General features: G+C 44.3%; 1 protein-coding gene across 13 annotated transcripts in view; it reads left to right on the top strand.

The window, feature by feature from the left end:
• Wdr20 (WD repeat domain 20) overlaps positions 1 to 19,788 on the top strand; it is a 76,380-nt gene that overhangs the window by 32,235 nt on the left and 24,357 nt on the right. For 8 of the 13 annotated variants that reach the window (XM_045153912.1, XM_045153911.1, XM_045153913.1 and 5 more), the window contains exon 2: positions 14,676 to 14,858. The exons of 1 other annotated variant lie outside the window; for it this stretch is intronic. Coding sequence is in view for 9 of the 12 variants with exons in the window: in XM_045153913.1 (XP_045009848.1) it covers positions 14,676 to 14,858 (183 nt within the window). In the remaining 3 variants the exon portion in view is untranslated. Of the gene's footprint in view, positions 1 to 8,312; positions 8,369 to 14,675; positions 14,859 to 17,867; positions 17,947 to 19,788 lie in introns of those variants that run through there. 4 more of the 13 variants (XM_045153909.1, XM_004665582.2, XM_045153915.1 and 1 more) reach the window with 4 other exon arrangements.

Genomic DNA, 19,788 nt, shown 5'->3' with positions numbered 1-19,788 from the left:
ACCTCCCAAGTGCTGGGATTAAAGGTGTGCGCCACCACGCGCGGCTCAGACATCCATTCTGAAACTGCGTGTTCAGGCAGTTTGTTTCTTGTAAAAATGGTAGGGTAGAGTGTAGTACACACACCAAGGCAGCTGTGAGGTCAGTGAGGACCCTGGGCATTGGCTGAAATGTCGGTGGTGCGTGGTGACCTCAGAAACATTTCCTTCTCCCTTTCCCTTTTTTTTCCTTACCCTTCCTCCACCACTTCTTTTTTTTTAAAGTCAGGGGTCTAACTGTGTCACTCCAACTGTCCTAGAATTCCCAGTATAGCTTAGACCTCAAACTCATGGCAAACCTTCTGGCTTAGCTTCCTTATCTGGAATTACAGGCCTGAGCTACCATACCTGGCTTTAAATTATTTTCTAAGGATAAGTTTATAGGCGGGATTAGTATAAGTTGTTGATTGTTCTTTTCTTTTTTTTTTTTTCGAGGTAAGGTCTTACTCTAGCCCAGGCTGACCTAGAATTCACTGTGTAGTCTCAGGGTGACCTTGAACTCACAGCGATCCTCCTACCTCTGCCTCCCAAGTGCTGGGATTAAAGGTTCTGTTGATGGTTCTTCATGAAAATTGTGCCAATTTTACACCCTGATGAAAGTCAGATGAGGTTTGCCTTCCTACATTCTGTAAGTGCCAAGGCTTACCAGAACGTGGAAGTTCAGGAGAGACGAATAGCCAGCAAAGAGAGTGAGACTGTTTTTTGAGATTGACTACTGCTAGGCCTGTTAAATTCCAGGAATTTCGAGCCTCTCTCTTTTTTTTTTTTCTTAAGGTAAAGTCTCCCTCTAGCCCAGGGCTGACCTGGAATTCACAATGTAGTCTCAGGGTGACTGGAACTCAAGTGATCTTCCTGCCTGTGCACCACCACACCCATCCTCAAGGCTTTTAAATTTTTTTTAACTTTAAATTTTATTTATTTGAGAGTGACAGAGAGAGGAAGAGGCAGATAGATAGAGAATAGGTACACACCAGGCCCTCCAGCCACTGCAAATGAACTCCAGACTCATGTGCCACCTTGTGCATCTGGCTTATGTGGGTCCTGGGGAATCAAGCCTCGAACCAGAATCCATAGGCTTCACAGGCAAGTGCTTAACTGCTAAGCCATCTCTCCAGCCCTCCCCTGTCCCCCAAGACTTTTTTAATGTGTTGGGAAAACAGGTCAGAAATGTCTGAGTGGTTGTAACTGAGGTAGCCGGTAAGACAGTAGTGCCCTTCCCAAATTGAGAGTCGTAGGAAGACAAGTGTACTTGACACTGGATGACAGGTACTGGTAAGTGCTGACGATGAGAGATGGCTCGGGCCGAGACAGGAGGGGCTAGCGTTTTCCTCATGGTGGTGTTTAGGTGGAGCACTTCTGTTGTCCCCTGTGACTTGTCCTTTGATGAGGCCTGGCTGGAGCAGAGACTATTGGAATTGCAGAAGCTCAATCGAATATTTTGGCCACTTGTTTTTAGTACCTGATCTCTACTAATAAGTGAGACATATTTAGGACCTTTTCCTTCTAGCTCTCTTGCTTCCTCTTTGGCAACATAGCAGTAATAGTTCCAAAATGCTGTCTGTCATATTACATAAAATTAGTATAAACCTATGTTATTTTTTGGAGCTTCTTGTTACATAGTCCGTCATTTCAACTGAACGTGAGTGTTTGAAAAGACCATGACAAGCTGGATGTAGTGGTGCACAACTTTAATCCCAGCACTCGGGAGGCAGAGGTAGGAGGACTGCCATGAGTTTGGGGCCACCCTGAGACTACATAGTGAATTCCAGGTCAGCCTAAGCTAGAGTGAGACCTACCTCAAAAAAACCAAAAAAAGCACAAAGAAAAAGAAAAGAGCATGACAAGGCAGGCAGTGCTCTTGTAATTCTGTTGAGCCTGCAGCTCCTTGCCGTGTATTCAAGCCTGTACACTACAAGCTGGGTAGAAGCCTGTAAGAGGCTGATCTAAGAGGATTACCATGAGCTCAAGGCTAGCCCAGGCCACATAGCAAGACACTGTCTGAACAAAACAAAACGGACTGGAGAAATGGCTTAGCAGCTGTTAAGATGCTTGCCAGCAAAGCCAAAGGACCCAGGTTCAATTCCTCAGTCCCATCGGAATTTGTTTGTTTGTAGTGGCTAGAGGCCCTAGTGTGCCCATTCTCATTCTCTGTCTCTCTCATAAATAAATAAATAAATAATTGAAAAAACAGTGGTGGAGAAATGGCTTAACAGTTCAGGGGCAGTTAACTGCTAAGCAGGCAAATGACTTAATTGCTAAGCCAAAGGACTCATGTTCCACTCTCCAGGTCCCATGTAAGCTAGACACACAAAGTGACATAAGCACACAAAATCACACGTGCACACAAGGAGGGACACACATATAGAGTTTGATTGCAGTAGCCAGAGACCCTGATGTGCCAATATTCTCTCTCCCTCATAAACAAAAGAGGCCAGTCTGTTGGGCTTGCCTTGAAAAGAAAACAAAAAACAAAAAAAGGAGCATGGTGGCTCATACCTGTAAAACTAGCCTTTAGGGAGACTGAGGTATCAGGAACACTGTGAGTGCAAGGCCAGCCTGGGCTATAGAGTAAGTTCCAGGTCCATCTGGGGCTAGAGTGAGACCCTGTCTTGGAGTGGGAGGATGACAAAAGGTGACCATGACAACCTGATGTGGTTAAAAGTGTAGTAAGTGCAGTTCTAAGCACTGTGCCCTTGATCAGAGCACTATAACTCTCTGGGCTTTTTTTCTAGGATGATGGAGTGGCAGGAGTCTAAAGGGTCTCTGCAAAATTGAGGATTCAGGGTGGTACTTACGCTGCTCAGTCACTTGAATTGGAAAATTCAAAAACCTCCAGGTGGGCATGGCAGCAGACACTTTTAGTCCCAGCACTTGGGAGGCAGAGGTAGGAGGATCTCCATGAGTTCGAGGCCACCCTGAGACAATATAATGAAGTCCAGGTGAGCCTGGACTTAGAATGAGACCCTACCTCGAGGAAAAAAAAAAAAAAAGGATGATTAGTAATTTGCAAGCAGCAAGAGAGAGAGGCGCAGTGGGCAGGCGGGGGCATAGTGACACTGCAGACAAACTGCACAGACATGCACCACTTTGTGCATCGGCTTGACATGGGTCCTGGGGAATCAAATGGGGTTGCAGGCAAGCACCTTAGCCGCTGAGCCATCTCCCCAGCCCCATCTACCTTTTTAGTTTTTTGACAGCGTCTCTGACCGACCTGGAGTTAACCAATTGGGCTAGATGGGTTGGCCAGTGAGCTGCAGGGATCCTCCTGTCTCTACTTCCCCAACATGGGATTACAAGTGTGTGCCATCATGTATATCACTCTTTACATGGGTTCTGGGCATTGAATTCATGTTCTTGTGCTTGCTGGGCAAATTCTTTACTCACTGAGCCATCTACTTGGTCCTGTTTGTTTGTTTTTTTTTTTAATCGAATCTCTTTGTATTCCTGAGTGGTCTGGAATTCACTATGTACACTAGGCTGACCCTGAATTTGTGGCAACCCTCCTTCCTCAATTTACAGGTATGAGCCAGTATGTCCAGAAAAACAAATTTATTTCCAGCTAGTCATGGTGGGGCATGCCTTTAATCCCAGCAGTTGGTAGGAGCTCAGGTAGGAGGATTGCTGTGAGTTCAAGGCCGGCCTGAGACTAGAATGTGAATTCCAAGTCAGCATGGACTAGAGTGAGACACTTACCTTGAAGAAAAAAAATTTCCTTAAGAGTTAGTGTCTTTTGCAAGAAATAAAAGCATTTTGCCTCTTATTCCATTTGAGATATTTTAGTCCCTTTGGAATAGAATTACATCTATTCATATTTAGCAGAAAGGTCTAATAGAAATAGGTCATTTAAATATGACAGCATTTTAATGTGATGAAATCTGGTGTCAGAATGTATGCAAATTCGGTTTATTTAATGTTTATTCATACTTTAAAAATATTTTTATTTATTTGAGAAAGAGGCAGAGGGAGGGGGAGGAGAGGGAGAAGGGAGAGGATGGGCCTACCAAGGCCCCCAGCCTCTGCAAATGAACCCCCAGATGCATGTGCCACCTTGTGCATCTGGCTTATGTGGGTCCTGGGGAATTGAACCTTGGTCCTTTGGCTTTGCAGGCAAGTACCTTAACCATTAAGCCATTTCTCCAGCCCCATACTTTGATGCAGAAATTAGTCTTTCATTAGCTAAGTGAACCTTCAAGACAGCCATTTTTTTTCTAATTTTATTTTTTCACTTACTTGGGGGAGAGAGAGTCAGAGAGAGAATGGGTGTGCCAGGGCCTCCACCCACTGCAAACGAATTCCAGATTCATGCGCCACCTTGTGCATCTGGCTTATGTGGGTCCTGGGGGATTGAACCTGAGACCTTAGGTTTCGTAGGCAAGCACCTTAACCATTAAGCCATCCATCTCTCCAGCCCCCAGGACAGCCATTTGCAGTGACTGTCCTCATGATGAGATGGCATCTGTACATGAAGTATCATATTTATTAAGTTCATTTAAAGAAGCTATTCCCTCAGCATGGTGGTGCACACTGTTAATCTCAGTAGACTGGAGGTAGAAGTAGGATCGCTGTGAGTTCAAGGTCAGCCTGTGACTACCTGATGAATTACAGGTCCGCCTAGGCTAGGGTTAGACCCTACCTAGAAAAAACAACAACAAAAAAGCAAAATGCTCAAATACTGTGTGATGGCACCTGCCTAACCTAGAGTCTGAGACCTGATGATCTTGAGTTCAAAGCCAGCTTGGGCAGCATACAGAGACCAGTCATAAAAGAAAAGAAGGGGGGAAAAAAGGAGAAAAGTCTATTCTGAGAGAAGAAGAATAGAGCTTATATAGTTAACAGTTTGTAAGTGACAGGCTGCCTTGAGGAAAAAAATGACCTGTGATGACCGGAGAAGCTTGTTATTTTAGCAGATAGTTGCCTGACAGTGCTCTAGCCAGGGCTGATGATACTGTTGGGTATCTCTTCTTCCCCTGACGCCACCTTGACCTCCCAAAGTGCATCTCCCAGGAAAGGGTTTCTGCCCATCTTTAGTTAATAACAAGAGATTCCAGACAATGTTGTTGAGAAATTTTCCCTGAAATCATGGGCATTTTGAGACTATGCACCTCTTCCCATTTGGGGATGGCATAAAGGTATCACCACTGCATCTCATTCATTATCTGCCCATGTTCTCACAGGCTGCTGACTGGCTCATTGTCCTCCCAGTTCCCCTTCCACCTGGCTCCCTACTGCACCTCTCACAGTCTTACTGCTGCTATACATGCAAAACACTTTGGGAATGTGGGTAGTCGGTACTTACTCCAGGGTCAGAGACCACCAGAAGCGTGCTACCATGCCACATGCCAAGCTTGTTTTCAGTCAGGTGGATGGATCTGGAATGCCAGATGAGCATGTGCTATGGACCAATATGTGCAAGGAGGGATGGAAACCAAGCACAGGAAATGACTTGTCTTGTAGAGGAAAATTATATTGGAAATAAAACATCCCAAAACTTGGCTTCTGCCACAATTGTCCTTCAGGAAATGTGTGACAGTAAGGAATACTCCTGGTTTGTTTTAAATTTTTTTTCTTTCTTTATTTTATTGGGGGAGGGGGGAATGGGCACGTCATGCCTTCTAGCCACTGCAAACAAACTCCAGACGCTTGCACCAGCTTGTGTATTTGGTTTTATATGAATACTAGGGAATTGAACCTGGGTCCTTCGGCTTTGCTGGTAAGTGCCTTAACCTCTAAGCCATCTCTCTAGCCCACTCCTGTTTTTATGATTTATGTTTGAGTATATCACCAAGTGATGAGAATTTTGCCCAATAAAGAGTGAGTATTCAGAAGAGGAATGAATTTTTCTGCAGTGCCTTTTAAATTTTTTTTTAATTTATTTAATTGAGAGCGACAGACAGAGAGAGAGAGAGAGAGAGAAAGACAGATAGAGGGAGAGAGAGAATGGGCGCGCCAGGGCTTCCAGCCTCTGCAAACGAACTCCAGACGCGTGCGCCCCCTTGTGCATCTGGCTAACGTGGGACCTGGGGAACCGAGCCTCGAACCGGGGTCCTTAGGCTTCACAGGCAAGTGCTTAACCGCTAAGCCATCTCTCCAGCCCTGGCCTAGATTCTTGATCTACCTTCTTGATGCATTAACTTCATCAGGCCATCTCATTAAAGTGCAGTCATAGAGATACAGTCCCCATCATAACGCCTGGCACTTAAAAGGCACTGCAGGGCTGGAGAGATGGCTTAGCGGTTAAGCGCTTGCCTGTGAAGCCTAAGGACCCCGGTTCGAGGCTCGGTTCCCCAGGTCCCACGTTAGCCAGATGCACAAGGGGGCGCACGCGTCTGGAGTTCGTTTGCAGAGGCTGGAAGCCCTGGCGCGCCCATTCTCTCTCTCCCTCTATCTGTCTTTCTCTCTGTGTCTGTCGCTTTCAAAAAAAAAAAAAAAAAAAAAAAGAATCTAGGCCAAACTGAGCAAGGCTGGAGTAGTTGATTCCCAATTTGGCAAGCATAGGAACGTGGGGCCACACACTGATAGGATTCAGAACATCATCACAGAAGCAGCCCATACAGGTGAGTGGCCACCTCTCCCGCTCGGTTTCTCCTATAGCTGGTGCCATCTCAGGTGGCAGTAGTGTTTATGGCACAAGTAAAAACTGATTGTAAACATGCTTTGTAGACCAGAAAGTGCTGCACCAGTATTTGCTGGTGGAGTTTATTTTCACAAATGGGTACCTGCAGTGGGTGCTGATGTAAAGACTCTTAACTAGTTACACTTCTAGACTAAGTGACTTATGGCATAAGCAACCCAGTGCATGGCACGAGTATGTGAGTTCAGATCCTCAGATTCCACATTGAAGGACAGACACTGTAGCAGACATCTCTAATCCCATCACACCTGCTGTAAGAAGGGAGGTGAGTACAGGAGAACCCACAGGAACCAGCATAGGATGAGAGACCCTGCTTCAACTGAGATGGAAAGTGAGGACTAATACCCAAAGTGTGTCCTCTGACTTCAGTATGGGTATTGAGGCATGCTTGACCACACTCAATTCTTTTTTTTTTTTAATTTTTTTTTTTTTATTTATTTGAGAGCGACAGACACAGAGAGAAAGACAGATAGAGGGAGAGAGAGAGAATGGGCGCGCCAGGGCTTCCAGCCTCTGTAAACGAACTCCAGACGCATGCGCCCCCTTGTGCATCTGGCTAACGTGGGACCTGGGGAACCGAGCCTCGAACCGGGGTCCTTAGGCTTCACAGGCAAGCGCTTAACCGCTACGCCATCTCTCCAGCCCTCTTTTTTTTTTTTTTTTTTTTTTTAATTTGACAGTGACAGAGAGAGAGAGGGACTGGGCATGCCAGAGCTTCCAGCCACGGTGAACGAACTCCAGACACTTTGTGCATCTGGCTAACGTGGGTCCTGGGGAATAGAGCCTTGATCCAGGGTCCTTAGGCTTCACAGGCATGCCCTTAACTACTAAGCCATCTCTCCAGTTCCACACTCATTCTTAAACACACTGGTACTCACCAAATAAATAAATAAGTTCAACTTAAGGGAGTTCATATTATAAATGTGTTATAACTGATGATAACATATAATTCTGAGGTGATTATTCCACCTGTGGAACTCACTGGGAACTCATAAACCGAGGAGCACAAAGAATAGTAGGAAAACGGGCAGGTCTGAAGTGACAGGTAAGATTCCCGATAGTATCCAGGAGACTTGGCACATGAAGGGGGAGAAATGGTCCTGTCTGCTAACCGAGGCTCATCATGGTGACATGTGGGATGACTGAAAGGTAGAGAATACAGGATCTTGACTTCTGAATCCCTTCACAGTTTTCTGAAGAATGGCTGAGAGTAGTGTCAACTTTGAAAGGCACTGAGATTAAATGTGGTAATTGGTGTCAGATTCCTGATGTGGGCCTGGTATGTAGAACTTGTTCAGTAGGTAGAATTGGTTTTGCTTTGGGGAAGGACTTTTGGGGGCATGGCAAGCAGGGGAGTCTTCATACTTTGATATGATGGAAATGAATCCACCGAAGTTTTTGATCAGAGGTAGAATGTGACTGGGATGAATTATTAATGTAAGCTACCATTTAAGAGCTTCTCTAGGCTTTGTGCTTTTCCATTATCTGCCACCCCCACCAGTGCCCTGTGGGGGAAGGAGGTTCTTTCAGACCTAGGGACAGGAAAAGGAGCTTGCCCAAGGCCACTTCACTGTCAAGGAGGGAAGCCTGGGTTAGAATCCAAGCTTGTCAGCTTCTAAATTCTGGCTTTTATGATTCCCCCCAGATGACCTACACCTGGGAAGCTATCTGCTGATGACCCCAGAAAGACCACTGGCCCAGGTAGTGACTACTCTTAGAAAGGGATATGACTGTGAGTTCAAGGTCAGCCTGGGCTAGAGTGAGACTGCTTCAGGGATAAAAGGGGAGGTGAGAGCTGGGCCTTTAATTCCATCATTTATTTATTTGAGAGAGAATGGTCGTGCCAGGGTCTCTAGCCACTACAAATGAACTCCAGACACATGCCCCGCCATGTGCATCTGGCTTATATGGGTTCTGGGAAATTGAACCTGAGTCCTTAGGCATTGAAGGCAAGTGCCTTAACTACTAAGCCATCTCTCCAGCCTGAATCCAAGTTAATCTCAGCACTTGGGAATCTGGGGTCAGAGAATTGCAGTGAGTTCAAGGCCTTGGACTACACTGACACCTTAAGAGAGCTTGGTTATGGTTGTGGAGAAGACAAGAATGGTGGGCAGATGGGTGCCTGTTTGAACTGACTGGTTGTGGTGCAGGCTTGACTTTTTCTGCATGAGGCCAGGTTCCAGAAAGCTCAGATACCATTAGTAGGATGTGTGTGTGTGTGTGTGTGTGTGTGTGTGTGTGTGTATTTTTTTTTTCCAGAAAAGTAAATTTTTTTGTTGTTGCTTTGTTTTGAGATAGGGTCTCACTCTAGCCCAGGCTGACCTGGAATTCACTTTGTAGTCTCAGGATGGCCTCAAACTCATGGCAATCCTCCTACCTCTGCTTTGCGAGTGCTGGGATTAAAGGTATGTGCCACCACACCTGGCAGAAAAGTAATTTTTTTTTTGTGGACAAATACTTAGCAGTCACTTCAGGCTTCATAGTCATACTTGTTGGTCTAGGTGACATGCTTGCCTGGTGTGCCATTGGTGGGAAGAGAGGAGCTTGGGGAGAAAAGAGTAACTTCAGAAGAGACTTAAGTGTTCCTTGGGTCCAGGTGCACTTCTGTGTGTTCTAGGATAGTGCTGCTTCTAGTAATGCTGAATGACCAGCTTCAAAATTTCTAGTCCAGATGCGGAGGGATGGTTCAGTGGTTAAGGCATTTGCTTGCAAAATCTAGCAACCTGGGTTAAATTCCCCAGGGCCCATGTAAAGCCAGATACACATGCATCTGGAGTTCATTAGCAGAGGCTGAAGGACCTGGTGCACCCATTCTCTCTGTCTCCTATCTCTCTCTGCTTGCAAATGAAGTAAATAATAATTTTTCTAGTCTTCCTGGATTGTAAAAGTAAAGGGAAAAAAAGTCTTTGAAGAGCTAGAGAGATGGCTTAGTGGTTAAGGCGCTTGCCTGTGAAGGCTAAGGACCCAGGTTTGATTCCCCAGGACCCACGCAAGCCACAAGCACAAACAAGATGGTGCATGTATCTGGTGTTCATTTGTAGTGACTGGAGGCCCTGGTGTGCCATTCTCTTCTCCCTTTTCCTCCTCCCCCAAATTAAAAAAACATACTCTTAAAAAAAAAAAAAGGCTGGGAAGATGGCTCAGTGATTAAAGGCTCTTAACCTGCAAAACCTGCCGGCCCAAATTCCTAACCCCAGTGTAAGCCAGACTCAAAAAGTGGCACAACTGTGAAGCCTAAGGACCCCGGTTCGAGGGTCGATACCCCAGGACGCACGTTAGCCAGATGCACAAGGGGGCGCACACATCTGGAATTCGTCTGCAGTGGCTGGAAGCCCTGGCACGCCCATTCTCTCTTGCACTCTGCCTGTTTCTCTGTCTGTCGCTTTCAAGTAAATAAATAAATAAAAAGATTTAAAAAAATTATTATTCATGGGTTAGAGAGATGGCTTATCAGTTAAGGCATTTGCCTGCAAATCCAAAGGATCTAGGTTCAGTTCTCCAGGACCCACGTAAGCCATATGCGCAAGGTGGCACGTGCATCTGGAGTTTGTTTGCAGCAGCTGATGGCTCTGGTGTGCCCATTGTCAGTCTCTCTTAAATAAATAAATAAACATTTAAAAAATAAGTGGCACAAGTGTCTAGTGTTCATTTGCAGTGGCGAGAGACCCATATACACATACATGCATGCAGTTGCATTAATTTAAAAAAAGCTTTTAAAAATATTTTATTTTTATTCATTCATTTGAGAGAGGCAGAGAGAATGGATGTACCAGAACTGCCAGCTGCTGTGAATGAACTCCAGATGAATTCACTGCCTTGTGTATCTGGCTTAAGTGGGTCCTGGTGAATCAAACCTGTACCTTTTGGTTTTTCAGGCAAGCATCTTAACTGCTAAGTCATTTCTCCAGCCCAAAACACCTTTTTTTTTTTTTTTTTAAAGATAAAGACTCACTTTGTAGCCCAGGCTGGCCTGGAACTCATAGCCATTCTCCTACCTTAGACTTCTGCCACCATATCTGTCTTAAATAAAAATAATTTAAAATAAACTGGAAAAAGACAGGGAGAATACTTTTTTTAATTTTTGGTTATTCAAGGTAGGGTCTCACTCTGGCTCAGGCTGACCTGGAATTCACTATGTAGTCTCAGGGTGGCCTTGAACTCATGGCAATCCTCCTACCTCTGCCTCTCAAATGCTGGAATTAAAGGTGTGCGTCACCATGCCCGGCTCTGTTAATTTTTGACTAGCCTTTGAACTGATTTTTGTATTTTAGTGCCTTATTATAGGGATGCCTAGTAGGGAAAACTTCCCTGAGCAAACTTTAGAGTTTCAGCAGTTGTACAGTGATCATAAAATCATTTAATTGTTTATATTTCCAAGTAAAGTCTCATTCTCGGGCCTTCAGTTGTATAATGTGTTATGCTGCCAGCTATTTTTGTTTTTGCTGGTGTCTTCCCTGTTCTGCTAGGACTTGTTGATGCTGTTCCCTTAGCCTGGCGTCCGACATTCTCTTCCCTGACTTCAGGGCCAAGTACAAGGCCTTGGTGTCCCTTTGCGTGCTGAGCTTCCCACTGTGACACCATCTCTGTGGCACTGTCATTGCTGTCTTGATGCATAGCAGTTACTCCTCTTTTTTCCTTACTCCAAAGTCAAGACTCCTTTTTATTTTGAAGCATAGTCACACATTTCAAGACTCTTTCATGTCTACATTTTTTTATTTTGCCCTCTAGATAGTGTCCTAAGGTTGGTAGAGCAGAGCTCCATCTCTGTTTAACTGAGGTGAAGTAGAGAGGGTGACCCTTTTCTTTCCTTTGCCCTGAGGCATTCAGGACCACACATGAGTCACTCAGGTGCAGCTGTCAGATGCTCAGGTTTTGAGTTTGTTCAGAGTTGCATGTATTTTTAAAATTTACTTGTGTGTGCTTATGTGTATGTGTGTGGGTGCACCAGGGTCTCTTATCACTGCAAACAAATGCCCATCCAGCTAAACGTTGGTGTTTAGGGAATTGAATTTGGGCCAGCAGGCTTTGTAAGCAGGCACCTTTAACCCCAGTGAGCTATCTCAGCCTCAGTTGCTTATAATTTTGAGGTCCTTTTTTCCTACTCAGGGCTTGTATTTATTACTTGAAAATTAAACATTTTAGGATACTGCCACAGGCCTCTTTGGAAGAAGAGAAACTTCAGAACCTAACAGAGTGAAGAGTTTGTCAGCAGGGAAAGTGAGGGGTGTTTTAAAGAGCAGTTATAGATGTGTTAGTTGTCTCCACTTGTGGTTTCCAACACATTAAGGGGAGTGGGCTTGCTAAGCTTAGTTCAACAGAGATAGCCCAGTGTATTGTGCTTACAAATAGGGCATTTCTGCCGGGCGTGGTGGCTCATGCCTTTAATCCCAGCACTTGGGAGGCAGAGGTAGGAGAATCACTGTGAGTTCAAGGCCACTCTGAGACTCCATTGTGAATTCTAGGTCAGCCTGGACTACAGTGAAACCCTACCTCAAAAAGAAAAAAAAAAAAAAATAGGGCATTTCTCCTTCTTGAAAAAAGATAGTGGGAACACATTGAAAAATCACTTTTGCGCTGGGGATATGGCAGAATGCCTGTCTAGCACATACAGAGCCCTGAGTTCTATTCCAGCACCACATAAAACTGACTGTGGTCGCAGCACATGTGTAATCCCAGCATCTGTGAGATGGAAACGAGGAGGAGCAGAAATTCAGGGTCATCCTAAGCTAAGTAGCAAGTTAGAGTTTAGCCTGGGACTATATGAGATGCTATTTTCAAAAGAAGAAAAGTCACTCTTAAACCCATCAGAAATCATTTGCTTTTGACTCCGGGGTGTATTAGATGTGCTTTCTTCCCTGTGTGCTGTGGTCAACAGATCTGGGTTCCCAGTCCAGCCCTGCCACTTGCATCTAGGTATAGTAACTTTGGCTACATCATGTAACCTTCATCAGTGTGTTACCTTTTTTAAATTGGGGAATGTTATCCTGAGACTTCAGGGCTATTTAAACCATAAAGGTGATGCAGGTAAAGGAAGGAGCCACCTGCATACAGTTGACTCCAGCCATGGCTCTGGAACCTACGTGGGTACCAGAAATACCTGGGGGGGGGGGGCTTGTAAAGTTACAGTTTGTGTGGGTCACCCTCATGGTTTCTTATTTATTGGATTGGGAGGATATGGATTTCCCAGTTTCCAGGTAATGCTGCTGCCTGGTGGCCTTTGAACCACACTTTGAGAACTATTAGAGCCTATAGCATACAAGTAACTTGCCAGTAAGAATATCTAAGTGCTATAGATATATTTGAAGCTGAACTTAAAACAACATTTATTTATTTATTTATTTATTTTTGGGGGGCAGAGAAAGAGGCAGATAGAGAGAATGAGCGCACCAGGGCCTCTAGCCATTGCAAACGAACTCCAGATGCATGTGCCACCTTGTGCATCGGTCATATTATGTAGGCTGTGGCCAATCAAACCTGGGTCCTTTGGCTTTGCAGGCAAGTACCTTAAACACTAAGCCATCTCTCCAGCCCGAAGGTGAACTTTTTTTTTTTTTTTTTTTTAAATTTATATGCAAGCAAGAAGAGAGAGAGAGATAGGGCCTCTAGCCACTGCAAACAAAGTCTAGATGCATGCGCCCCCTTGTGCATCTGGCAGGGAAGCAGAGGTAGGAGGATTGCCCTGAGTTTGAGGCCACCCTAAGATTATGTAGTAAATTCCAGGCCAGCCTGAGCCATACTGAAACCATACTTTGAAAAAAAAAAAAAAGAAAGAAAAAAGAAAATCTTGGAGCCAGGCCTGGTTGGCACACACCTTTAATCCCAGCACTTGGGAGGCAGAGGCTGGAGGGTTGCTGTGAGTTCGAGGCCACCCTGAGATTACATAGTGAATTTCAGGTCAGTCTGAATTAGAGTGAGACCCTACCTTGAAAAACCAAAATAATAATGATAATAAAAATCTTGGGATGCATTTTGAAAATACTGAATTTAAGCCAGGCTTGGTGGTACACACCGTTAATCCCAGCACTTGGGAGAGGTAGGTGGAACACTGTGAGTTCAAGGCCACCCTGAGACTGTATAGTGAATTCCAGGACAGCCTGGGCTAGAATGTGAGACCCTACCTTGAAAAAATATATATACTGAATTTAGTTCAACATGGTGTCTCTCATGCTTGTATCTAGTACTTAGGATCCTGAGGTAGGAGAATTACTGAGTTCAAGACCAGCCTTGGCTGCAGAGAGACCCTTTCTAAAAGAAAATGAAAAAGGAAAAAATTACTGAATTTAGTGATAGAGTGTTTGCTCCTGAAGTTCAGGAATCCTTGTTACATGTATTTGAAGGAGAATAAATTGTGGAAATAACAGTTATAAGTAAACATATAATAGATAGTCTTTAACAGTATGTAATTGGACAAAGTATATGAAACTGCTTTTATAAAATGTGAGATTAGCTGGGCGTGGTGGGACATGCCTTTAATCTCAGAATTTGGGAGGCAAAAGTAGGAGGATTGCCATGAGTTCAAGGCCACCCTGAGAATACAGAGTGAATTCCAGGTCAGCCTGGACTAGAGTGAGATCCTACCTTAAAAAAATATATATGTGTGTGTGTGTGTGTGTGTGTGTATGTATATATGTATACACAAACACACACACACACACTATTTCCATCATGGCTAAATATTTAACTCACATTTTATTTATTTTATTATTGTTGTTGTTATTACTATTATTTTGTTTGTTTGTTTTTTGAGGTAGGGTCTCACTGTAGCCCAGGCTGACCTGGAATTCACTATGTAGTCTCAGGGTGGCCTCAAACTCATGGTGATCCTCCTACCTCTGCCTCCTGAGTGTTGGGATTAAAGGCGTGTCCCACCACGCCTGGCTTGGAAATGGTATTTTAAATAACTTTATTTTAAAAAATTGAACATCATAATGGCATATGAAATAGTATAACTTAGATTTCTCATCTCAATATGCTGTTTACTGTATGTATTTTTCTCTTTCTCCTCCAGGCTGCTGACTTGAGTAAACCAATAGATAAAAGGATATACAAAGGAACACAGCCTACTTGTCATGACTTCAACCACCTAACAGCCACAGCAGAAAGTGTCTCTCTCCTAGTGGGCTTTTCCGCAGGCCAAGTCCAGCTTATAGACCCAATCAAAAAAGAAACTAGCAAACTATTTAACGAGGAAGTAAGTAGCACCCCGTCTTAGCTGTTAAGAATCCCTGTAAGAGTTTGTACATTCTTAGCAAGGGCAGTGGGTCTTGTTTTACACTTGGAGCGTAGCCATTTTACCCAGCTGTAAATGTGGTGGGTTAACTTTTTAACCTATACTTGTTCTTCCTTGAGGTAACTTTTGTGCATTTGTATAGAGCGTGCTCAGGGATCTATAGCAGATACTTTAAAAACTTCTATACTAGAGATAAGCATGGCAATGTCACTTGATATGTCTAATTTAAAGAAGGAAATAAAGAATTCCAGACATGTTTATATCACTGAAAAATTTCCTACTGGTCGAATAACTTCATGACATTTCTAACACAGCTCAAATTGCAGCTTAAGATTTTGTGTGTATGTTTGACAGACATTTGGCTAAGGGGCAGCTTTCTTGCTCTTTTAAATATTTGCTATAAAATCACATTTGACATCTTTAGGAATCCTGGCACTTAAAATAGATCACAGATCTTTGCCAGTGTTGTAGTATGCTCTGGGGTTTCTAGTACGTCTTCTATTTCATTCAGGAAGGAACCCAAACAGTCTGACTGTCTATTCAGGAACATGTAAGAATTGTTAAATGTGGCAGACAGAAGTTACCAAATGGATTAACTTACTAACAACATTGTAGTGACTTTTCAATTTCAGGTATCATGTTTCATGTTCATTCTCTTCTGTTTCAGTATGATTTTCCCTGCAAGTAGCAAAGATGAAATAGACTTGCTAACTCTAGATTCAACTGTCTGCTTGTTAACTCACCCCTGATGTGCAAGGGCTGGTTATGTGGAACTCTGTCAGAAAGAATATGAGGTTTTGCATTATTGCTTGGTTTGTAATATCAGTAATTTGGAACAGAAGCATGTTATCAGTTCTATTTGTGGGGAGGGAGAATGCCTTTCGGACTTGACAGGTTGACGTTACCGGGCTCATCTTTGTAGTCCTTCTGGCACGTCATCTACATACCCAGCATCTGCCCAGGGCACCCGTGTCTGACTTTGCCAGTGGGCTTGATGAAATCTTTTGAACCATGACATACCCTCTTCTAGTCCATCTGGGTTGATGGGAAACAAACTTGCCATCTGGATTGCCAGACTGTAGAGGAAAAGTATTTGACCTCATTTTCCCTTGAAGAAATACTCATCAAAAAAAGGCTATTCACCCAGATGTTTTACTAATGTCACCTGAGGACATGATCTCAATGGAACTAGATGATAGTTTTGCTTTTCCTTCCTTTTGTTGAGGTAGGTAGCACAAAGTTCACCTTCTCAGCACTGTTGACAGAAGCCTTGGAGTTGGAGTCGTGGGTTTTTGGGGGGTTTGGCTAGAGTGTGTGGTGATTGGAGAAGGATTGAGCCACGTGCAGGGCTGTTAGTAAACAAGATGCCGAGCAGCTCTGGTTGAGGATGGCACAGAATGCCACTTGGAGAACAAAGGTTTGTGCTGTGTGTGCTGTGCTGTGGAGGGGAGGGTGGAGAGTTAGAGTCTGTGTGGTCTTGAGCATGTGGGCCCCATCAGCCAGACCCTTCGGACCCTGGTGGTACAAGATTTAGAGGTTTCCAAGCACTTGGGGATGGAGGGCGGTCACTTGTTTGCATTTCCTAAATGAAGAAAGGCAGAGACAGTAAGTGCCTGTCCACATCAGATACCAAATTTATAGAGGTATCGTGATAGAATTGGAGCTGGAAGCTAATTCCAGAAACACTTCCTGATTATAGGCTAGAAGCCTCACCAGGTATCTGTTGCCAGTCTAGCCTTGTCTTCTCAGCAGCTCACATAGTTCAGTGACAATGGACAGACAGGCGGCTAACAGGGCATGTGTTAAAGTTACACAAAGTACTTATGGGGTGTTACTTGATTTTTTTTTGTTGTTGTTGTTTTTCAAGGTAGGGCTGACCTGGAATTCACTATATAGTCTCAGGGTGGTCTCCAATTTACAATGATCCTCCTACCTCTGCCTCCCAAGTACTGGGATTAAAGCCATGTGCCACCACGCCCAGCATGCATATTATTTATTTATTTTTGGGTTTTTTTGAGGTATGGTATTGCCCTAGCCCAGGCTGACCTGGTATTCACTATGTAGTCCCAGGGTGGCCTCAAACTCACGGTGATCCTTCTACTTCTGCTTCCCCAGTGCTGGGATTATAGGCCTGCGCCACCACGCCCAGCTTTTTACATGTATTCTCTAATATATATCAAATATAAAATCTTCTTAAAAGTTAAGTTCAGCTGAGCATGGTAGTACATGCTTATAATCCCAACTCCTCAGGAGGTAGAGACAGGAAGATCACTAGTTTGAACCCAGGCGTGTCCACACAGAAACCCTATTTCCAGAGAATGAGACAAAAAGGAGAGAAGGAAGGAAAACTGAGGGGGGGGGGAGGGGAGTAAAAGTTAAATTCCTGTAGGTAGGCAAAGGTAGCAGGATCACTGTGAGTTGAGGTCACCCTGAGACTACATAATGAATGCTCAGCCTGGGCTAGAGCAAGATCCTATCTCAAAAAAAAAAAAAAAAAAAAATTCTCTGAGGGAAATCTGAGAAATACTTTCAGAAAATAACATTTGATCTGAGTCTTGAAAGGGTCTTGTAAGATTAAGAAGAAGGTGAGCCAGGTGTGGTGGCACGCGCCTGTAATCCCAGCACTTGGTAGGCAGAGGTAGGAGGATCACTGTAAGTTCAAGACCATCCTGAGACCACATAGTGAATTCCAGGTTCAGCCTGGACTAGAGCAAGACCCTACCTCAAAAAACAAACTAAAAAGCTGGAGAAAATAACTTTGTATTTTGCAGAACATCAAACAGCATGGCTGAGTCACAGAGCATGGGGCTGGTAGTGACAAGAATCATGGCCAGGAAGATCAGTTAGACCCAGACTGTCAAACTATATACTCTTTCATATCATGCTGAGATACTCAGATCTAACACTGGAGCTATGGGCAGCCTTTGTGCTTTCAATCAAGGGAGTGACAGGATCAAATGTGTTTTTTAGAACTCTTATCAGCACTTGTGGAAGGTGGATTTGGAATGAAGAAGAGAGAATGAAGGTAGCAAGACCAGTAGCTGTTCAGGTGAGAGCTGAGGGCCTGAACTAGAATTCTGATTGTTCTTACACTCACTCAACACACCTGACCATCTACCAGGTGCCCAGCACTGGCTCTGTAGCAGTAGTTAAAGCCCGTCCTTGCCTGGTGTGGTGGTGCATGCCTTTAATCCCAGCACTCAGGAGGCAGAGTTAGGAGGATCGCCGTGAGCTTGAGGCCACCCTGAGACTACATAGTGAGTTCCAGGTCAGCCTGAGCTAGAGTGAGACCCTACTTTAAAAAACAAACAAACAAAAAGTCTGTCCTCTTGTCTTAGAGAATAAGGGTGTAAGTAGCAGCAGCCCCCACACGTTCTGATCACCACTGACAGTGCTCTGTTGTGCAGGCTGCAAGCACTGACTCCATTATACTAGCAGGCAAAGAAGATCTGCGGATCAGAGGAAATGGGATAGTTTAAGATGAGCATCTCAGGAGGAGGTATGTAGGCAAGAGGCTAGAGGTAGGCCATTTCTGCAGAAGGAATGGAAGTGAGCAGTCTAGGGAAGAAAGAACTGAGACAGGATTAGGAAGCTAAGAGGGCAGCTTCTGGGCAGGATATGAGGTGAGGGCATGAGGCCAGGAGGACCTGACCCAGAGTTGCTTCTTAGTCTGGATTATGGGATCTCATGAAGTGAGCAGGTCCACAAGATAGTCAGATTGTTTTAAACTTGCTGTGGTTGCTTCTTGGAAACTGAATTGGAGAGAGGTATTCATGACTCTGAAGTTTCTGAGTTGTCACTTAATACATTGAGTGAGAATGGGAAAGAGCAGGAGTCAGCCGTGACAGGGAAAAGTTGTATTTGTATGTGATATGTGGGAGGTCTGTAGGTGTTGGAATGTATGGATCTGAAGCTCAAAAGTAAACATAAGAATCTGGGAATTTTCTGCAAAGCAGTAGTAATCACAACCCTGAGAGACAACAGGAATGAAGATGAACCCCTGGGACAGAGCCTGAGTATACTTCGGGATTGTGCTCCTCTCGCCCCAGGGCCTCAGGAGCCTCGCACCGCACCGCAATGCACCACAGACTGTTGTCCGCGTGCTTGCTGCAGACAGGACCTGGTTTTTACTTCATGTTGCCTCTTCATGGGCACATGGGCAAGAACAGTGCCTTACTGGATATCTGCCTGTGGTGAAAAGATAAGCATTCAGGTAGATAGTGGTGAAGGGAGAGTATGGCTTGGTGGATGATTGTCAGTCTTCAGAGAAGGAGAGACACTGAGGTTTCTTACTGGGGCCTGTGGTGTTGGAAGAAAAAGCTTCCTTGGGCGGCTGGACACCAACATTTTTGAAGGATAAGCAGATTATTTTCCAGGACAAAGTATACCCAGGGTAACTGAGACAGAGGCTGAGATCTCTTTCTTCCTCAGCAGAGTTCTTCCTTACCCACTTGCTACATGCTTGTACATCCATGCTACACACGTGTGCACACACATCCATGCTACAGCACCATTTCTCTGCCCATTGCCATTCTTCCTTGTGTCTGGGGCATGGAAGACAATCTTGCTATGTGCATATGCACACATGTATGCTACATGAATGTGTGCATACATCCATGCCCCCAGCATCATTGCTGTGCAGTTTGCCATCCCTTCTGGTGTCTGGACATGGAAGAAAATCTTGGGGTGGATAGATGGGTGGAATGGAATTATAAGTTCTCCAAAACTACTGGAGATAATGATAAATGAAAAAAATTCTATCAGGTAGCAAGTATATTTTAAAGGTGATTTGTTTTCTTTTGCCTATCAATGAAACAACATAGAAATTTTAAGTGCTTATAGAAAATTGGAACTGGAGAGATGGCTTAGCGGTTAAGGTGTTTGCCTGCAA

This window comes from Jaculus jaculus, chromosome 7, assembly GCF_020740685.1.
Source record: "Jaculus jaculus isolate mJacJac1 chromosome 7, mJacJac1.mat.Y.cur, whole genome shotgun sequence".
Classification (NCBI taxonomy): Eukaryota; Metazoa; Chordata; class Mammalia; order Rodentia; family Dipodidae; genus Jaculus; species Jaculus jaculus.
This window is presented reverse-complemented; position numbering and strand designations above follow the sequence as displayed.